We start from the raw sequence: 16,908 nt of genomic DNA on the forward strand, positions 1-16,908 counted from the left end.
AACAAAAGGCCCTATTCACATTTCAAACCCACACTGGCCCTATGTGATTTTAATGGAAGTGAGTCCTCGCATGCGTGGCTGCAATTTGTGTGTCAGCTTGGCGGTGCTCAGTTAGGGGGTCACTGAAGCTAGGCTCAAACTACACGACTATCAGCCAGATTCTCGGCTGAAAATCCACCTTACGACAATCGGTAGAACGTTACCCCCGAGGACCAAGATTTCCGGGCAAGATTTCCTTGTCATGGCCGACGTTCTAAGATTCAAAGAGTCACCGAACGCAAATCGTAGAAATCAAACACTGTTTGATATTTGTGACTGGAAATAGAACGTTGGGCATTGCCTCTGTGTTTGCAATCAGGGATAAGATTGACAGTCAAGGGGGCACTGTAGCGCAGCGCGCTAAGCCCCCCACATTTGGTCTTTCATGCCCATGGGGACCCCGGTTCGAGTCCAGACGGGGTCTTTCCCAATCCTCCCCCATCTCTCTCTCCCACTCACTTCCTGTCAGCATCTCATACTATCCTGTCAATAAAGCCATAAAAACCACCTAAAAATATTGCAGGAAAAAAAAGGTTGACAGTCGTGATTCTCTTCTAGTGTGCGGTGCACCCCGACGTCAAAATCGTACACAAAATTGGGAGTCGTGTAATTTGAGCCCGGCTTTACTGTGGCTGCCACTGCCCGATGTAGCTCTGTGACTGGACTAGCCCAAGCAACATCCTTTATTCACCTTCAGGGTTTGGAATGTGGCAATCCAAGAAATGAAAGGATGTCCACAAAATGTCAGCCATGACACAGAAGTGGCTAACAAACAAAGGGGTGAGAGTCCTGAGAGCTCTGCTCTGCTCTGTTCCTCTAGCAGACTCTCCAACCATGTGTGTGACAGACGGAAAACGTGTGCCAATCAATTAGCCACAGGTAGTGACATTACTGAAGCCCCGTCTGCGATTCAGTGTTTGCCCTAGCAAGTGACCTATCCTATTATAAGACTTACCTTTAGGAGGTTTTTTTGTTTGTTTGTTTATTGTTTTTTCATGAGGCTCCCCCTATGGTCCCTATGAAATGTTCATGCGGCTTTAATGACAAGTAATAGCGTTCATAAGCAATGCTGTCAACATGCTCTTTTGACCTCCTAAACCCTGTAAACAATCAGACCTTTAATACAGTGCAAAATTAAGGACTGTGTTACAACCAAGGACGTTCACGCATTATTTAACATGTAACATATGTAAGGGTTAACGTTCGGCGAGAAGGTCGCTACCGTAGAATAGCAGCACGACAGAGAGAATCTTTAGACCCCGACGCGGAGCGGAGGGGTCTTGTTCTCTCTGAAGTGCTGCTATTCCACAAAGCGACCGACTCGCCGAAAGTTAACCCGCTTATTATATGGATATACTTAAACGATTCACACATGGCGGGGACATTTCTTTAGGCCTATTTAATGTGAAGTCTACTATAGTTTTTAAAGATTGTTGCTGCGCAAAACAAAACAGTGCCGTTGTGGAACACCGGTAACAGCTAGGTAGCCAGGACAACAGGTGTTGTCTATCACAGCAGCTGATTAGAGTCTTGTTGAAAAGTCGCTTTAGCAGTGAAAAGTCTTGTTGCCATTGACAGCGGTCTGTTATAGACCAACCCGTCCGTTATCGAAAAATAACAGACGTGCGAACGTTGGGGAGCCCCGTTGAAATGAATGGAGCATTCGACCGATGACGTCACAACCATATAATAAGTTAACATTAACATTACCATATTTAATATGTAGCATTTATTTAAGCATAAGCTTCGATCCCCCAGGTGGACGAGGGCGAATGGCGTTTCCTGCTGACGGGGGGCGTGGGACTGGACAACCCGCACTCCAACCCCTGCACCTGGCTGCCCAAGAAGTCCTGGGACGAGATCTGCCGCCTGGACGAGATGGAGCGCTTCAGCGGCCTGCGCAAGGACATGGCCCGCAGCAAGGACGGCTGGAAGGTCGTCTACGACAACAAGGTGAGGCCTAACAGACACTCTGGCATGACATTATATGTATGTCCATTACATGACTGTATATAATGGGATTCATGCTGTATGCATACGGTATGAAGGACGGCTGGAAGACCGTCTACGATAGCAAGGGCAGGCCTAAAAGACACTATGGCATGACATTATACTAAATGCTCCTTGCATGACAGTGCAGTATGAATATTTTAGTGTGAATCATGATGTATTCATAATATGAAGGATGGCTGGAAGGTGGTCGACGATGATAATGATGCATTACCTTTAGGCCTCGCAGCTGATAGAAAGTTCTCTTGATGAAGTTCTTATAGTCAGAAGCAGTCCAAACAACATTGCTAAAAATGTTATGACATATGACAAGTTATGACGTGATGAACAGCTGGAGAGCATACAGTTTAAAGCTGGGCTGCATAACATTGGAGATGGCTCGGGGGGTCGAGGCTTTATCATGTAGTTGGAGCAAAGTAGTAATGGAACATAGCAAGGAAAGAAAGGTATATTTCCATGATATAGTAGTTTTAATATTTTAACATGGAGCATACTCTATGTAAGCTTATACTGTATGTGTGACAAGAAGGATAGCTGGGCGGGCAGACAGAAAAATAGGCCAGGCCACAGTGGCAACTGGAGTGTACGATACGTATGTTAATATTTATATGACATCATTTCATATCGTATTACAGCTATCCAACAGTATTAATATATTAATGAGTCCATCATATTGTATGTAAATTGAATAATGGTCTTTGCCCATCTCCTTTCTCTCTCTCTCTGTCTCTCTGTCTCTCTGTCTCTCTGTCTCTCTCTCTCTCTCTCTCTCTCTCTCTCTCTCTCTCTCTCTCTCTCTCTCTCTCTCTCCTGTCTTCCTCAGGACCCTCATCACTGCATGTTTCCAGGGGATTGGCAGGAGAAGCTGGGCAATTTCCAAAGGATGCTCATTATCCGATGCTTGAGGCCAGATAAAGTAAGGCACTTTAACAGACCACATACTACAAGGTTAGGTTTAGGCAGTGAACACTCATACTCATCAAAATTGATGATCATTTTGTTGCCAATTAATCTAAATAATATGATTCATATTGTGATCAATTAATTAAAAGTAGCCTCATTTGGTTATTAAATAATTTATATCATGTACTACCACTGCCGTTACAAAAGTGTGTGTGTGTGTACAGTGTGTGTGTGTGTGCCCGCGCGCGAGTGTTTGTGCAGGTGAGTGACGGCATGCGTGTAATGTATATGTGCACACATACAGTACATGTGGGTCTCTGCACGTGGGTCTCTGCATGTGTGTGTGTGTGTGTGTGTGTGTGTGTGTGTGTGTGTGTGCGTGCGTGCGTGAGTGCGTCTTGACTGTACAATATACTACCGTACTTTTCTGACATAATCATTGTTATCAAATGATTAGTATTCACTTGTCGGGTTTGGGTAATGTATTTACTTTTCTTGCAAATTTCAAATTGTAATGAAGAAAAATTAACGGCCGGAAAAAAGTGGTGGGTTTCCGAAAGTATTCTTAGGTCCAATAAGGGCTCCCAGCAGAAAAAAAAGGTTTGGAACTACAGAAGTATCGGTATTACCTTTTACCTTTTCACCCTGTCTCTTTCCAATCCATGATGATCTTCCCTCCTCATCATCCCTTCCTCTCTCCTTCCCAGCTCATCCCCATGGTTCAGGAGTTTGTGGCTGGCAGTCTGGGCCAGCAGTTCATCGAGGCTCCTCCGTTCAACCTGGGCAAGGCGTTTGCGGACAGCCACTGCTGCGCCCCCCTCATCTTCATCCTCTCCCCCGGCTCTGACCCCATGGCCGCCCTGCTCAAGTTCGGAGAGGAACAGGTACGCGCTCGGCAAACGTTGCAGTGATAATTTAACACTTGCAGAGTAGAGCACTGCGACACCATGAGTGTTGAAGTTGATTGTCTAAGTGTGGAATTAACACTGCCACATTTACTCTGTAGTTACTGGTAAACTAACCTACTAACTAAACGAACTAACGTTGCTGCAATAATTTAACACCTGCAGAGTAGAGCACTGCAACACTACGAGTGTTGCTGTTGATTGTCTAAGTGTGGAACACATACACATCAATGCACATCATACACATCAATGCACATCAATGCGGAATGCACTGGGGTGAAATAAATATGCCTTTACATGATGCCAGTCTGACATAATAATAATAATTCCATATTCCATAATATAAATACCATAGCAATACCCTTACCATTGTAAATATCATACCATACACACAACTGTTTTCTGACCCTGTATACTCTCTCTCTCACTCACTCACTCACTCACTCACTCACTCACACACACACACACACACACACACACACACACACACACACACACACACACACACACACACACACACACACACACACACACACACACACACACACACACACACACACACACACACACAAAAGGATTTAAAAAGTATCCTTTTAGAAAGAAATATATAGATACTGTATATGTAATGTGTACTGTAAAAGTGGGCCGCAGTGCAGTTGACTGTTGCTATGGCAGTTTCAGCCACTTGTTCTATTTCCTGTCCTCTTGCCTGCCTCCTGTTGGTACCTTCTGCTAGCCTGTGGCATGGCTGAGTCTTACCCACATAAGCCCTGTCACCACTAAGTATGCTGGGGCTGGGCCTTCTGTATTTACTGTGTGTCTGTGTCTGTGTCTGTTTCTGTGTGTATGTGCATGTGTACGTGTGTGTGTGTGTGTGTGTGTGTGTGTGTGTGTGTGTGTGTGTGTGTGAATGTATTTACATGTGTGTGCGTGTATGTGTGTGTGTGTGCGTGTGTGTGCACGTGTGTCCTTCCAGGGCTTCACAGGGAACAGGTTGACCTCGCTGTCTCTGGGCCAAGGCCAGGGCCCCATCGCCATGAACATGATCCGCACGGGCGTGAAGGAGGGCACCTGGGTGGTGCTGCAGAACTGCCACCTGGCCACCTCCTGGATGTCCACCTTGGAGCGCGTCTGCGAGGTACGGGAGTGTGTGTGTGGGGGTGGGGGGGTGGAGTGTGTGTGTGTGTGTGTGTGTGTGTGTGTGTGTGTGTGTGTGTGTGTGTGTGTGTGTGTGTGTGTGTGTGTGTGTGTGTGTGTGTGTGTGTGTGTGTGTGTGTGTGTGCACGCGTGCGTGCGTGCGTGTGCGTTAAGGGGAGTGGGTGTGTTGGTTGGTGTTGTGTGTGGGTTGGGAGAATGTGTGTGTGCATGTGTTGGTTAGTGTGTGCATTGTGTGTGTGGGTGGGGGGTGTTTGTGTGTGTGCCAGTGTGTTTCCGTCTGTATATGTGTGCCTGTTTGTCTCTGTCTGTGTATGTATGTGCTCTTTGGGTGTGCGCTTGTGCCATATGTTTGTGTGTACTTGTTTCTGTGTGTGTGTGTGTATCGTTTGTGTCCGTGTGCGTAAGTGTGTGTGTGTGAGTGCTTAACCATGCATACATACAAAACTTGGCCACATGGACATTTGTTTCCTACACCGAATTCGAGACGATTCGTCTAATGAATTGCTGAGAGGGGACCATTCGAACAAAACGTTGGACCATTCGTAGAAGGCATGGGGCGTTTCGTGCAGTACCTGCGGATCTTTCGTAGAAGACCTAAGGACGTTACGTTCAACCCATGCAGACCTTTCGTGTAACTGGGCAGACGTTTAGTGTAGTCTGCCTATTTTATTAGCCTATTATTTTTTATATTTTATCAAACTTGTGTGCCTACCACCACAATGCAATGAAAACAAAAATCGAACCATGTAGAAAGTGTGTGCGTGCGTCTCTATTTTTTTTATTATTTTTTTTTATTTTAGTTCAGGCTGCTTTTTTATCATTAGGCCTATTTTATAGCATATTTTATAAATATACTATATCGTAACGGACTGCCTCTGCCTCCTCCGGAGTGAGATAGCAGCGTTACCCCCTGTGCACTACATGTGCAGCCTATAAAATGGGGTTAATTTCAAATGGCGGGTGAGACTGTCGGGAAGCAAGCCGAGAGAGCAAGAGAGAGGGAACCATGAAGTGTGCCGAGAAGATCACCATTCGCAAGAATCGCTAAAGCCAGACATTGATGTGAGCTGTTCCAAATTGAGACCAAGCGCACAAGTCTGCAAACAAGGATTTTGCAAAAATGCACTACTAAAAATAAGAAAAGATATTCGTTGTGATGATCTGAGTTATTTCTAATGTGTTGATCACTGATTTGTATTCATTTTGGAAAGGTAACGGCAATCTTATTGCTGCCTTACTGGCGCCCATCTCATAACTTAAAACTACAGTCGGTTGCACCGCTACAATATCAACGAAATGTTTTAAAATGTAGGCCTACAACAGTAATGTAAAGGTAAGAGATAATTTATTGTCCACACGTGACTATAAGAAAATATTTTCCTATGGGCGAATAACACCCCCGATGCCGAAGGCGGAGTGCTGTTATTCCGCTTGGAAGGAAATATATTTTCCGTAGTCACGTGTGGACAATACATTATCCCGCTTATCCCGCCTTTACCAACATTAGAAAGCATACAAAGTTAACCAGTAGTTTATAGTAACAGGTTTATTGCCATTTTATAGCGTGCACAAAGAAAGATAGTTCGTGGAACGCTCATAATTTAAAAAGAAAGAAAGGAGTCGCACACTGGAGCTGAATGCAGAATCAAAAACTACTGTAACTGTAAACAAAGCCGAAAAAAGTAAATAAAACCGACAGACAGGGGACAAACATTTCGGGTCTAGCCCATCATCTTCCTTTTCTTCCTTTTCATTATACTGCTCTTGGAATTACGCACTGAGCGATACGCTTAGGATATGACATTGGCCGGACGCCACCCCACCATTACGCTCATAACAAGTAACAGAGTTTGGCTACTTTCTAACGTGTTACAGCCACATTGCGCTTCAAACTGTTTGCAGGCTGCCTCGTTCACTGCGCGATATCTACTAAACTCGGGTTCATAACAGGGTCATTTCTATCTGATCGGCGACAGTATTCCAGATAAAAGTATAGACAACCCAAGCACTGATGTGCGCCCTGACCATCATCATTAGCCTATCATCCTGCTACAGTCTGAACACTGTGCGCCGAATGGTTGGCTGGAGGAGGCAACGCTAGCCTAAAGAGCAGGCTACTTCACCCTTAAGGAAACTATCAACGGACTCCTCACTTGTTAAAACAATACTAGTGTTAATGAAAGATGTCACGACAGCGGCCGGCGGACAGTGACAGTTTGCTTTCTTGAAATAACAACACTTGGACAATAGTGTAGACTTGTGCGCTAAGCGCTGGGGTGGGGCAGGGGCTGCTGAACTGTCTACAAGCTGTCGTGCCGGGACGTAGGCAGTAGGTATCCATTGCGTGCGGCCGGCCGCTTTGGGAACTGTAGGTAAGTTGCATTTGGGTAGGCTATTGCGCGTGTTATAGTTGAATTAAGTAATCGACGAGCCAACGTCCGGCAGCAGTGACTGAGTGTGTAACTTAACTTAACTTTTGTAGGCTACTATCGTCCGAGTGTCTCCAGATTGTGATTCATTTATTCAAAGACGATAGCAGTTTACAGACGCTGCTGGCTGCATGGATATTGTGGGTTTTTTCCCTCCTAATTGTATTTTATGAAATTGTAAAAATAAAACTACCATAACCTTTACTCCTGTTGTCTGTCGTTCCTGAATCGTGGTCTATTTCACCTCTTACAATAGTGTCCAGTCCAGTGAATGATCCTGCATCCATGGCTAATTGGATAAAGCATACTAAGTGGACATGAAAGAAATGCGAAATTAAAACAACAGCGTGTCAATGCAAGCACTTTATTTATTTTTCCGGGGGCATGATTTTGTTGACAAGTACTTTTTTAACGACTTTAATGAAGATGTCGTGTAGACTGTTTGACGGCCCCTTCCATAGGACAGCATCCATCCATCTCTTCCTCATCTTTACGCGCAACGGTAATAATAACCATTACTTCTCTTGTAGACGTTGCGCGTAATATTTTATTCATTATGGACTTATTTCAAGCAGCATTCAACTGTCCACTCTGCGTGGCTTTGTTGAAAGGGTTGCCTTTGGGTGGATGACTTCCCCTGAACACGGCAGGTCATTTGCATGACAAGACTTCATGCCCATTAGCGAATACTTTAACCCTTCAGGGGTGCCCTGGAAACGGCTGATAAATAAATTATGTAGAATGATATAATAGATATTTGACTAAATTGATAAGTTAATGCTGGTCAGTGGAATATTTCATCTGCTATCTACGCACAATAGCCTAAAGTAAATATAGGTAGCCCGTCAGCTGCAACTTCGAACCTAGGTCGTGTGACGTCTCCAAATGTGTTACTTTTCTAAGCTTGTGTGTTATCGGATGCGATGCCATGTTACGGCTTGTTGGTTTGGGGTGCCTTAATTTTTCATTAATTGAAAGGGTGTCTTGCCTAAAAAAAAGGTTGAGAAACACTGCAGGAAACAGTCTCTGCAACATGGACAATGACAAAAGGGATGAATTGCTTGAGGAAATCAAAAGGGACAGAGCGAAGTTATGACAACAAATTGACGTGCACCATTATGCAAGGCTACATGTAGTTATGATGGGTTAACCACTCAGTTACCGTTGCATTAATAATATGTATGATAAAGATGACTTCAGCGCAGGATATCAGAAATAAACAAGACAGCGCAGATGGCTTTTAATTTTTAATATGGCCACATTATGCGTCAATACACCAATGCGTATTAGGCTATTTATCATGAAACCTCAAATCGGAAGTAGCCTTGTACCCAGCACTTTTCAAACCTTACTCGGGTTTATGGTAATTGTCCGGGCCAGCACTTTTGAAATCAAACGGACGCCTTGCCTGCATGACATGTCATTTGCATGATAAGAGCACGGACGATCATGGACATGCGATGGTAGCCTACACACATAGCCACACACGCACACAACACGGTTCAGTTCAACGTTTATTGTCCAGCAAGCGAGCAGCGCAGTACCAACTGATTTGCTCTGGAATCTCGAAATGAAAACCGACTTTTCTTGGGAAAAGTTTTGCAAGAACATTGAACTAATTTAGTAGGCCTATCATTGTGCCAAGCGTGTCGCAATATTGTACTGTGGATGTGTGTTGGGGAGGGCATTAACATTAGGCCTATGACAAAACATTATCGGGTAGGATTGAGGATAAATCTTACACGTTTCCTTATTAATGGAAAATTAATTCCATGCTAATTCCAAGTATTCAAGAACCTAAACAATATGCAATTGCTCCACAGTTCAAGGGTTAGGCTATGGATATTGACACCTTTCCTCCGCGATCGCGGATAGCCCCCACCTTTGCGCTTCTCATCTGGCTGTCACGATATGGAACGGGAAGAGACAGTTCAAGACAAGCGGCATGACTGCAATTGTCAATACAGTAGCCTAAAAAACTGTTAACTGTTCAGCGGTGTGTAGTCAAATTATCACAGCGGTGGTAGATGCTTTTATGAAGACCTGGAGGGCAAAAACCAACAGACACAATTGCTGAGTGTGTATGCAGTATTTGTAACGAATGATTCTCCTGCCAGGATAGCGTTGGACTACAGAATAACCCATTTACATGTTGAATGTTGAGAGGATGCATTTTGAAAAGTCGAAGACCTATTCACGAGGATATAATAGCTACCTTTCCTTGTCAATGTTCCATGCACTACAAAATATTCCAGAACCTCATCTGTGATAGGCTAAACACAATTTATCCAACAAGCTTGTGGATAATATCGCCACCTTTCCCCTCTCCTGCGGTAGCCAGTTGCCTTCTCAGAAGAAGCAATCTGAATCGGAAAGAGAGAGCACTGTTCAAGACCCGCGGCAAGACTGCAATTGTCATCTGGTTCGTGGTGTCAACCTTCAGCCAAAACGACGACAGACCCTTTTTTTTAATAAGATAGACCTACCTTATTCGCAGCAGCCAAAATCAGTCAGACAATAAGTGCTTAACGAGTGTGCAGGGTAGCGAATGCTCTTCTATCAGGGTAAAGTTTGCAATTGGAGAGGGGTGATTGAAGGGCTAAATTAAGTCCGAAATCAAAATGATAAAAAAATACGGTCGATTTATTTACAATACCCTACATGACAGAAAGAAAACGTGTAGGGGGTCAACTGAAAATACCCATAAACTGAGGACTATAGGCAACGTCAAAGTAAAATACAAACACGACATCAAACAAAGCTTTTTTTTAATGCGGTACACTTCAAACTTCACAAAACCCACTGGTTAACAGCAGGTTTTACGCACACATTTCGAAGCGGTTAATCACAGATGCTGCTCTCTTCCTTGCTCTCCCTTGCACCCCAACGTACACTGGGTTTAATACACCCTGCAATACTGGCAAACTATTATTCAATTACCATTGCATTTGTTCATGCAAAGACCTTTACGCGGCGGAGAGAGAACGCGCTCCTGTGCNGTGTTAACGTAGGGATTTAACCCCTCTCTCTCTCTCTCTCTCTCTCTCTCTCTCTCTCTCTCTCTCTCTCTGTCTCTCTCTCTCTCTCTCTCTCTCTCTCTCTCTCTCTCTCTACTGTAGCCATGGGCTTAACACAGGTGCATGGGTTCTGTAATGTTTTCAACACTGTTAGGACCTATATTGTTTTCTGGCTCATGCGCGAACTATTTGTTGTCATTCAGAATCAGAAACATCAAAGTGTCGGGAGACAGCTTTCTCTTGTTGCTGGTGCTTCGCATCTAAAAAGTTAACGGAAAGTCAGAAAACTCGCTGCATGACAATGTGCTCAATGGTCAATAGCCTACTTCTAGATGCACTATAGTCTACAGCCTAGACGCGCGCTGCTCTGATTCAAAGCGAGCACAAGGGTCAATAGCCTACTTCTTGACACATTAAACCGCCCTGCTTTGATTCAAAGCGAGCAGGCTGTGCTTGGTCCCGCCTCTCTGCCCGCAGATGGGAGTAAAGTAACGGCGTAAAAGTGAAAAAAAAGCTTCTCAAATATTGTCTAGATAATTGTCAAAAAATGTAAGGGCGTAAACGTAAATTGTCAAAAAATGTAACGACGTGAAAAAAAAAGCTTCTCAAATATTGTCTAGATATTTTGTCAAAAAATGTAAGGGCGTAAACGTAAATTGTCAAAAAATGTAACGACGGAAACGTTAAAAAAAACAACAACATAGCCCTACCAGTTAAAATGAGTAAGTACATTTTATTTATAGATTTACATGTTTAAATCAACAAAAAACAAAACTTAACAGCTGATTTACATATTTAAATAAACAAAACCCTTAAAATGAGCATTAAAAAAGCTGATTTACATTTCTAATATAGGCAGGCTGAAGAAAACCCGTTAAAATGAGCATTAAAAAAGCTGATTTACATTTCTAATATAGGCAGACTGAAGGGACCTTTAGTTGAAACCTAAGGATCTTTAGTTCAATTTTAAGGACCTTTCGTTGGCTTTTGCGGTAGACGGACCATCCTCGACTAAAAATCCCCAGCCTTATACTAATGGTCCAACGTTTTGTTCGAATGGTCCCCTCTCACCAATTAATTCGACGAAAAGACCTGATACGCCTACACCCTAGTGTGAGGGAGAGGATGCTGGGGTCCAAAAAGTTGCCCAAAGCCCCGTGGCTAGCAGCCTCCGCTGTCAGCCGGAACGCCCCACTAATGGCCTGCAAATAGTGGAGTGTGTGTGTGTGTGTGTGTGTGTGTGTGTGTGTGTGTGTGTGTGTGTGTGTGTGTGTGTGTGTGTGTGTGTGTGAGAGAGAGAGAGAGAGAGAGAGAGAGAGAGAGAGAGAGAGAGAGAGAGAGAGAAAGAATGTCTGTGTATGTGTATGTCTGTATATGTTTGCATGTGTGTATGTGTTTCTGTTTTTTGTCCTGTCCCCCTAGGTGAAGTGACTGTTAAGTACTGTGTGACCTCGGTGGTCGTGTTTTTTTGTTGATTTGTTGTTTTGACGTTTTATTACCTCCGCCAAGGACGTTATGTTTTTGGTCACGTTGGTTTGTCTGTCTGTCTGTCTGTCTGTCTGTCTGTCTGTCTGTCTGTCTGTCTGTCTGTCTGTCTGTCTGTCTGTCTGTCTGTCAGTAGGATGACTCCAAAAGTTATGTACGGATTTGGATGAAACTTTGTGGAGTTGTTGGAAATGACAAAGGGAACAAGTGATTAAATTTTGGTGGTGATCCGGATCATGATCCGGATCCACAAATTTATTTTTAAAGATTCTTCACCATGGTGGGATAGAGACAATTTTGATATTCCAGTTTCTAATTTATTCATTTTGTTTGTTTGTTTGTTTGTTTTTTGTATGTTTCACTCAGGAGCTGAACCCAGACACCACCCACCCCGACTTCCGGCTGTGGCTGACCAGCTACCCGTCGCCCAACTTCCCCGTGGCGGTGCTCCAGAACGGGGTGAAGATGACCAACGAGGCGCCCAAGGGCCTGCGCTCCAACATCGCACGCTCCTTCATGATGGACCCCATCTCCGACCCAGAGTTCTTCAACAGCAGCAGCAAGCCTGTAAGGGGGTTGGCATAGAGGGCGTGCGTGTCCGTGCGTGCGTGTGTGTGACTGCGTGCGTGTGTGTGACTGTGTGCGTGCGTGTGTGCGTGCGCCTTTCTGTAACCATGTATTTAATAAAAGATGTCCCGAGGTAAAACTGTGAAGGGATGTTTAAAAAAAAAAAAACACACAATTTATTGGGATTCAAATAGTAGAATTACAGAACTAATTTTATTGATTTAATTATTAATGTTCACAGTATGACCAGCCATAGCTCATTTGATGAAATGCAAATTTTAATGTGCACTGTATATATTAAAACATTACAGAGCATTAACAATGAGAACACCGCTGAGCAAATACCCTGTGGCGCTTTCCCTCGTTCAACCCCTGCTTTTATTTCATTTTATTTATTTATAATTATTCCATTTATTTATTTTATTTTTAGTCATTCATTTTTTATTTATCCTTTCATTTCTGTCTTTCAACCATGATGTGTGTTCATTCTCCTACAACCTTTGGTTTTGTTTGTTTATTTGTTTATTTGTTTTTTTTCCTCTTTTTCACTTATTCTCTCTGCACTATGACTGTTGTATGTTGTGGTAGCACTTTATTTGAAGGTACACATGTTAGCCAGTAATACGTGCCTAACTGTCTGGAAAAGTGACTTATAAGGGCAAAATCATTCATATGTTAGTCGTGCATCTACAAATTCCTTGTTCACAGGCAATGAGGCCTTTATTATTGATATACACATAACAAGGACCTGCGTAGTAGGCTCTCAACATGTCACTTATACAGACAATAACTATGCATGTATTAGTGTCCTCAATGCCCATCAACAATCTTGTTCACTACCAGTTAAAAACAATATCACACTATTTTAAATGGAGAAGGCTGTCCCTCTATACTCTAACCATCTAAATTCACCACATTGAGAGTACATGACATCTCTCACCCCCATATTTGCAGACAGTTTTAAAGGTGCACCGTGTAATATTTTCAGTAGTTTATTTCCAGAATTCATGCTGCCCATTCACAAATGTTACCTTTTTCATGAATACTTACCACAATAATCATCAAATTCTAAGTATTCATTGTGACCGGGAAAATGAAATCCATACATGAAAAGAGGGATCTTCTCCATTGTCCACACTATTTCCAGAAATAGACATTTTTATCTGCAAAACTTACTGTACTTTGGTCATACTAGTAAACATTAGGGTTTTTTTGTTAATATGCGTTAAAGATCAAATTTGGCAGTAGAAAGCACAGTTTCAATGACTAGTAAGTGGCAATACCTACTCTTGCCACCAACCTACACAATGACATCTCTCTCTCTCTCTCTCTCTCTCTCTCTCTCTCTCTCTCTCTCTCTCTCTCTCTCTCGCTCTCTCTCTGCAGGCGGTGTTCAAGAAGCTGCTGTATGGCCTGTGTTTCTTCCATGCGTTGACGCAGGAGAGGAGGAAGTTTGGGCCGCTGGGCTGGAACATCCCGTACGAGTTCAACGAGACTGACCTGCGCATCTCCGTGCAGCAGCTACACATGTTCCTTGACCAGTATGAGGTACGGACGCACACACACACACGCACACACACACACACACACACACACACACACACACACACACACACACACACACACACACACACACACACACACACACACACACACACACACACATTTCATATAGAAATTCGATACACACAAATTTCATACAAATTTCATGTTTTGTCTTTGTACAGTAGCTGCACATGTTCCTCACCGCAGTACGAGCAGCGCACAGATATACACAATGTGTCACATACAAGCACACACATACGTGCACACTCATACACACACACACACACACACACACACACACACACACACACTAGAGCATGACACGGGAGTGGATTTTCACTCCTGTCCTGTCCCCCTCCCAGAAAAAAAATCCTGTCCTGCCCACTCCTGGTCCAGAGTAAAAAAAAAAAATCCTGTCCTGTCCTGTCCTGTCCTGTGTGGAATGACTCCTGCTCCTACCCGCTCCTGCTCAAAAGTACTCCTGTCCCACTGCTGTATTTTTTTAATTCATTTTTTTTGTATGTGTTACCTGTATGCATATTTGCCTGAAATGCCATAGCGGCAACGTACCAGCCTGCAAACCGAGTAGTTCTACAAGTAACTATTTCACTCTCGGATTCAAGAGGTTTCCTGTTAACAATGCAAACTCCTGTCTGTACTTGTACGTTTTAACCAGTCGTCCTTTTTTGAAAAGCTGTAAGAAGTTTTGGCACAGCACTTAAAAATCAACAGCGACAAAGAAGGATGAGATGAAATGAATCGTGCGCACTTTGACTGATGCCATGATTCTCTGCATGTTCAATTGCGAGTCTGTTCTTTCTCTGGTCTGTTTCCTACGGGGACAGAAGTGGCCCAAACATAATTCAACATTCAAATAACATGAGGACCGTTTTTTTCTTGCGCATTCCCACGGATCCAATTGACGTTGTCCGACAGGCAGTGTAGGCTATGCCAGGACCTCCCGTACTGCAGGGAATCGGGGGAAATGCGCAGCTCCCGCAATCATGATCAAGGCAGGAGCAAAAATGCGAATTAGAGTTGAAATAGCCTACATTCATAACAATAGCCATCTATATTTGCGTTCCCGCTCCTGCCCGCTCCCGTGGAATATTATTCCTGTCCTGTCCCAATCACGAGATGGATAAAAGTTTGACTCCTGTTTCACGTGAATCCTGCGGGAATCACGTGTCCAGCAGGAATTCCCAAAAAATGTCATCCTCTAACACACACACACTCCGGAGGAGTTTTCACACCTTACTTGACATGTGCATGACATTAAATTTGCATGTCTCTCTCTCTCTCTTTCTCTCTCTCTTTCTCTCTCTCTCTCTCTCACGGGCACCGCACCGCACGCAAGCGCGCACGCACACACACACACACACACACACACACACACACACACACACACACACACACACACACACACACACACACACACACACAAGGCCTATGCAAGGCCATTGCACATGTCACCAAGCGTGTGACATGAAAATGCATGTGTCTTCGCACAGATGTACAAACACTCCCGGTTCTACGCTATGAATCCACCCCTCAGCCTCTGCTCTTTTACGGTATCAGACAGACACACCAACCCACCCACTAATAAGGTAATGATGGTGTGGGTCTGTCTTTCATCTTCACAGACTTATCTGCTAGGAACACACATACACACACACACGACCACGCACAGGCACACACACAGGCACAGGCACTTGCACTTGCATTTGCATATATAGTACCGAACACACATGCATTTCCATATACCAAACACACACACACACACACACACACACACACACACACACACACACACACACACACACACACACACACACACACACACACACACACACACACACACACACACAAATGCACACACACACACACACACTGTCCTCCTCCGCCCCGTCTGCCACGTTCACAATGGAGCGCATCTCTCTGCATGCGTTCGCTTCGCGCGCGCTCCCTTCAGCGCCATTTTTTTTTAAAAGGACTCTTGACATTTCCGCAACTTCTGAGAGCTGTTCCCTCTCCTATCCTCCTCGCCTCCTCGTCCTCTTTTCAGAAGCTGAGAGGGAGGAGGGGGACGTACATTTCTGATCAAGGGGCTCCGCGCTCTGAATGCACTGACATTTTGTGTATACGTGTGCACGCACGCACGCACGCACGCACGCATGCACGCACGCACACCTGTCTCGCTCAGACTTTCGTTCTCTATATTCATCTTCCTCTTACAGTCCCTGTCTCTCTCTATCTCTCAATCTCAGGCCTACACACACACACACACAGAAACACACACACACACATACACACACAGAAACACACACACAGAAACACACACACACACACACACACACACCCTCCACGGTATGTCAGCTACTGTATCTCTCCGTTTCTCTTTCTGTCTTCCTCTCTCTATCCTTCTCTCTCTCTGACTCGATCTCTGTCACTGTTTTTCTCTATCTCTCTCTCTCTCACTCTTTCTCACTCTTTCTCATGACATGTACGCACACACACATGCACAAACACACACACACACACGCACGCACGCACGCACACACTCCCTGTCTCCCCTCCACAGTGTGTCAGCTGCCTGCATTAGCAAGGGAAATTTCCCCAGGAAATGCCACCATCAGGCGGGCCCACCTGTCCACCTTTTCATTTTCTACCCCCTCACTCTCTCCCTCTCCCTCTCTTTCTCTCTCTCCACCTCCCTCCCTCTCTCCCTCCCTCCATCCACCTCCTCTGTCTCTGTCCACTGTCGTTTTCCCAGAAACACTGTGCCTTCCACGCTCCGCACCTAATATAAATCTGAAAAAAAAGCAGCGTCTCCAATTGTGACGGACGGTG

General features: G+C 44.3%; 1 protein-coding gene across 1 annotated transcript in view; it reads left to right on the forward strand.

The window, feature by feature from the left end:
• The window catches only part of dnah7 (dynein, axonemal, heavy chain 7), a 149,456-nt gene that overhangs the window by 109,435 nt on the left and 23,113 nt on the right, over nucleotides 1–16,908 (forward strand). The window contains exons 58-63 of the mRNA XM_063214309.1: nucleotides 1,798–1,992; nucleotides 2,873–2,965; nucleotides 3,660–3,836; nucleotides 4,834–4,995; nucleotides 12,313–12,513; nucleotides 13,900–14,061. Of these exons, the coding sequence (XP_063070379.1) occupies nucleotides 1,798–1,992; nucleotides 2,873–2,965; nucleotides 3,660–3,836; nucleotides 4,834–4,995; nucleotides 12,313–12,513; nucleotides 13,900–14,061 (990 nt within the window). The remainder of the gene's footprint in view (nucleotides 1–1,797; nucleotides 1,993–2,872; nucleotides 2,966–3,659; nucleotides 3,837–4,833; nucleotides 4,996–12,312; nucleotides 12,514–13,899; nucleotides 14,062–16,908) is intronic.

The sequence above is a fragment of the Engraulis encrasicolus genome, chromosome 13 (genome assembly GCF_034702125.1).
Source record: "Engraulis encrasicolus isolate BLACKSEA-1 chromosome 13, IST_EnEncr_1.0, whole genome shotgun sequence".
NCBI lineage: Eukaryota > Metazoa > Chordata > Actinopteri > Clupeiformes > Engraulidae > Engraulis > Engraulis encrasicolus.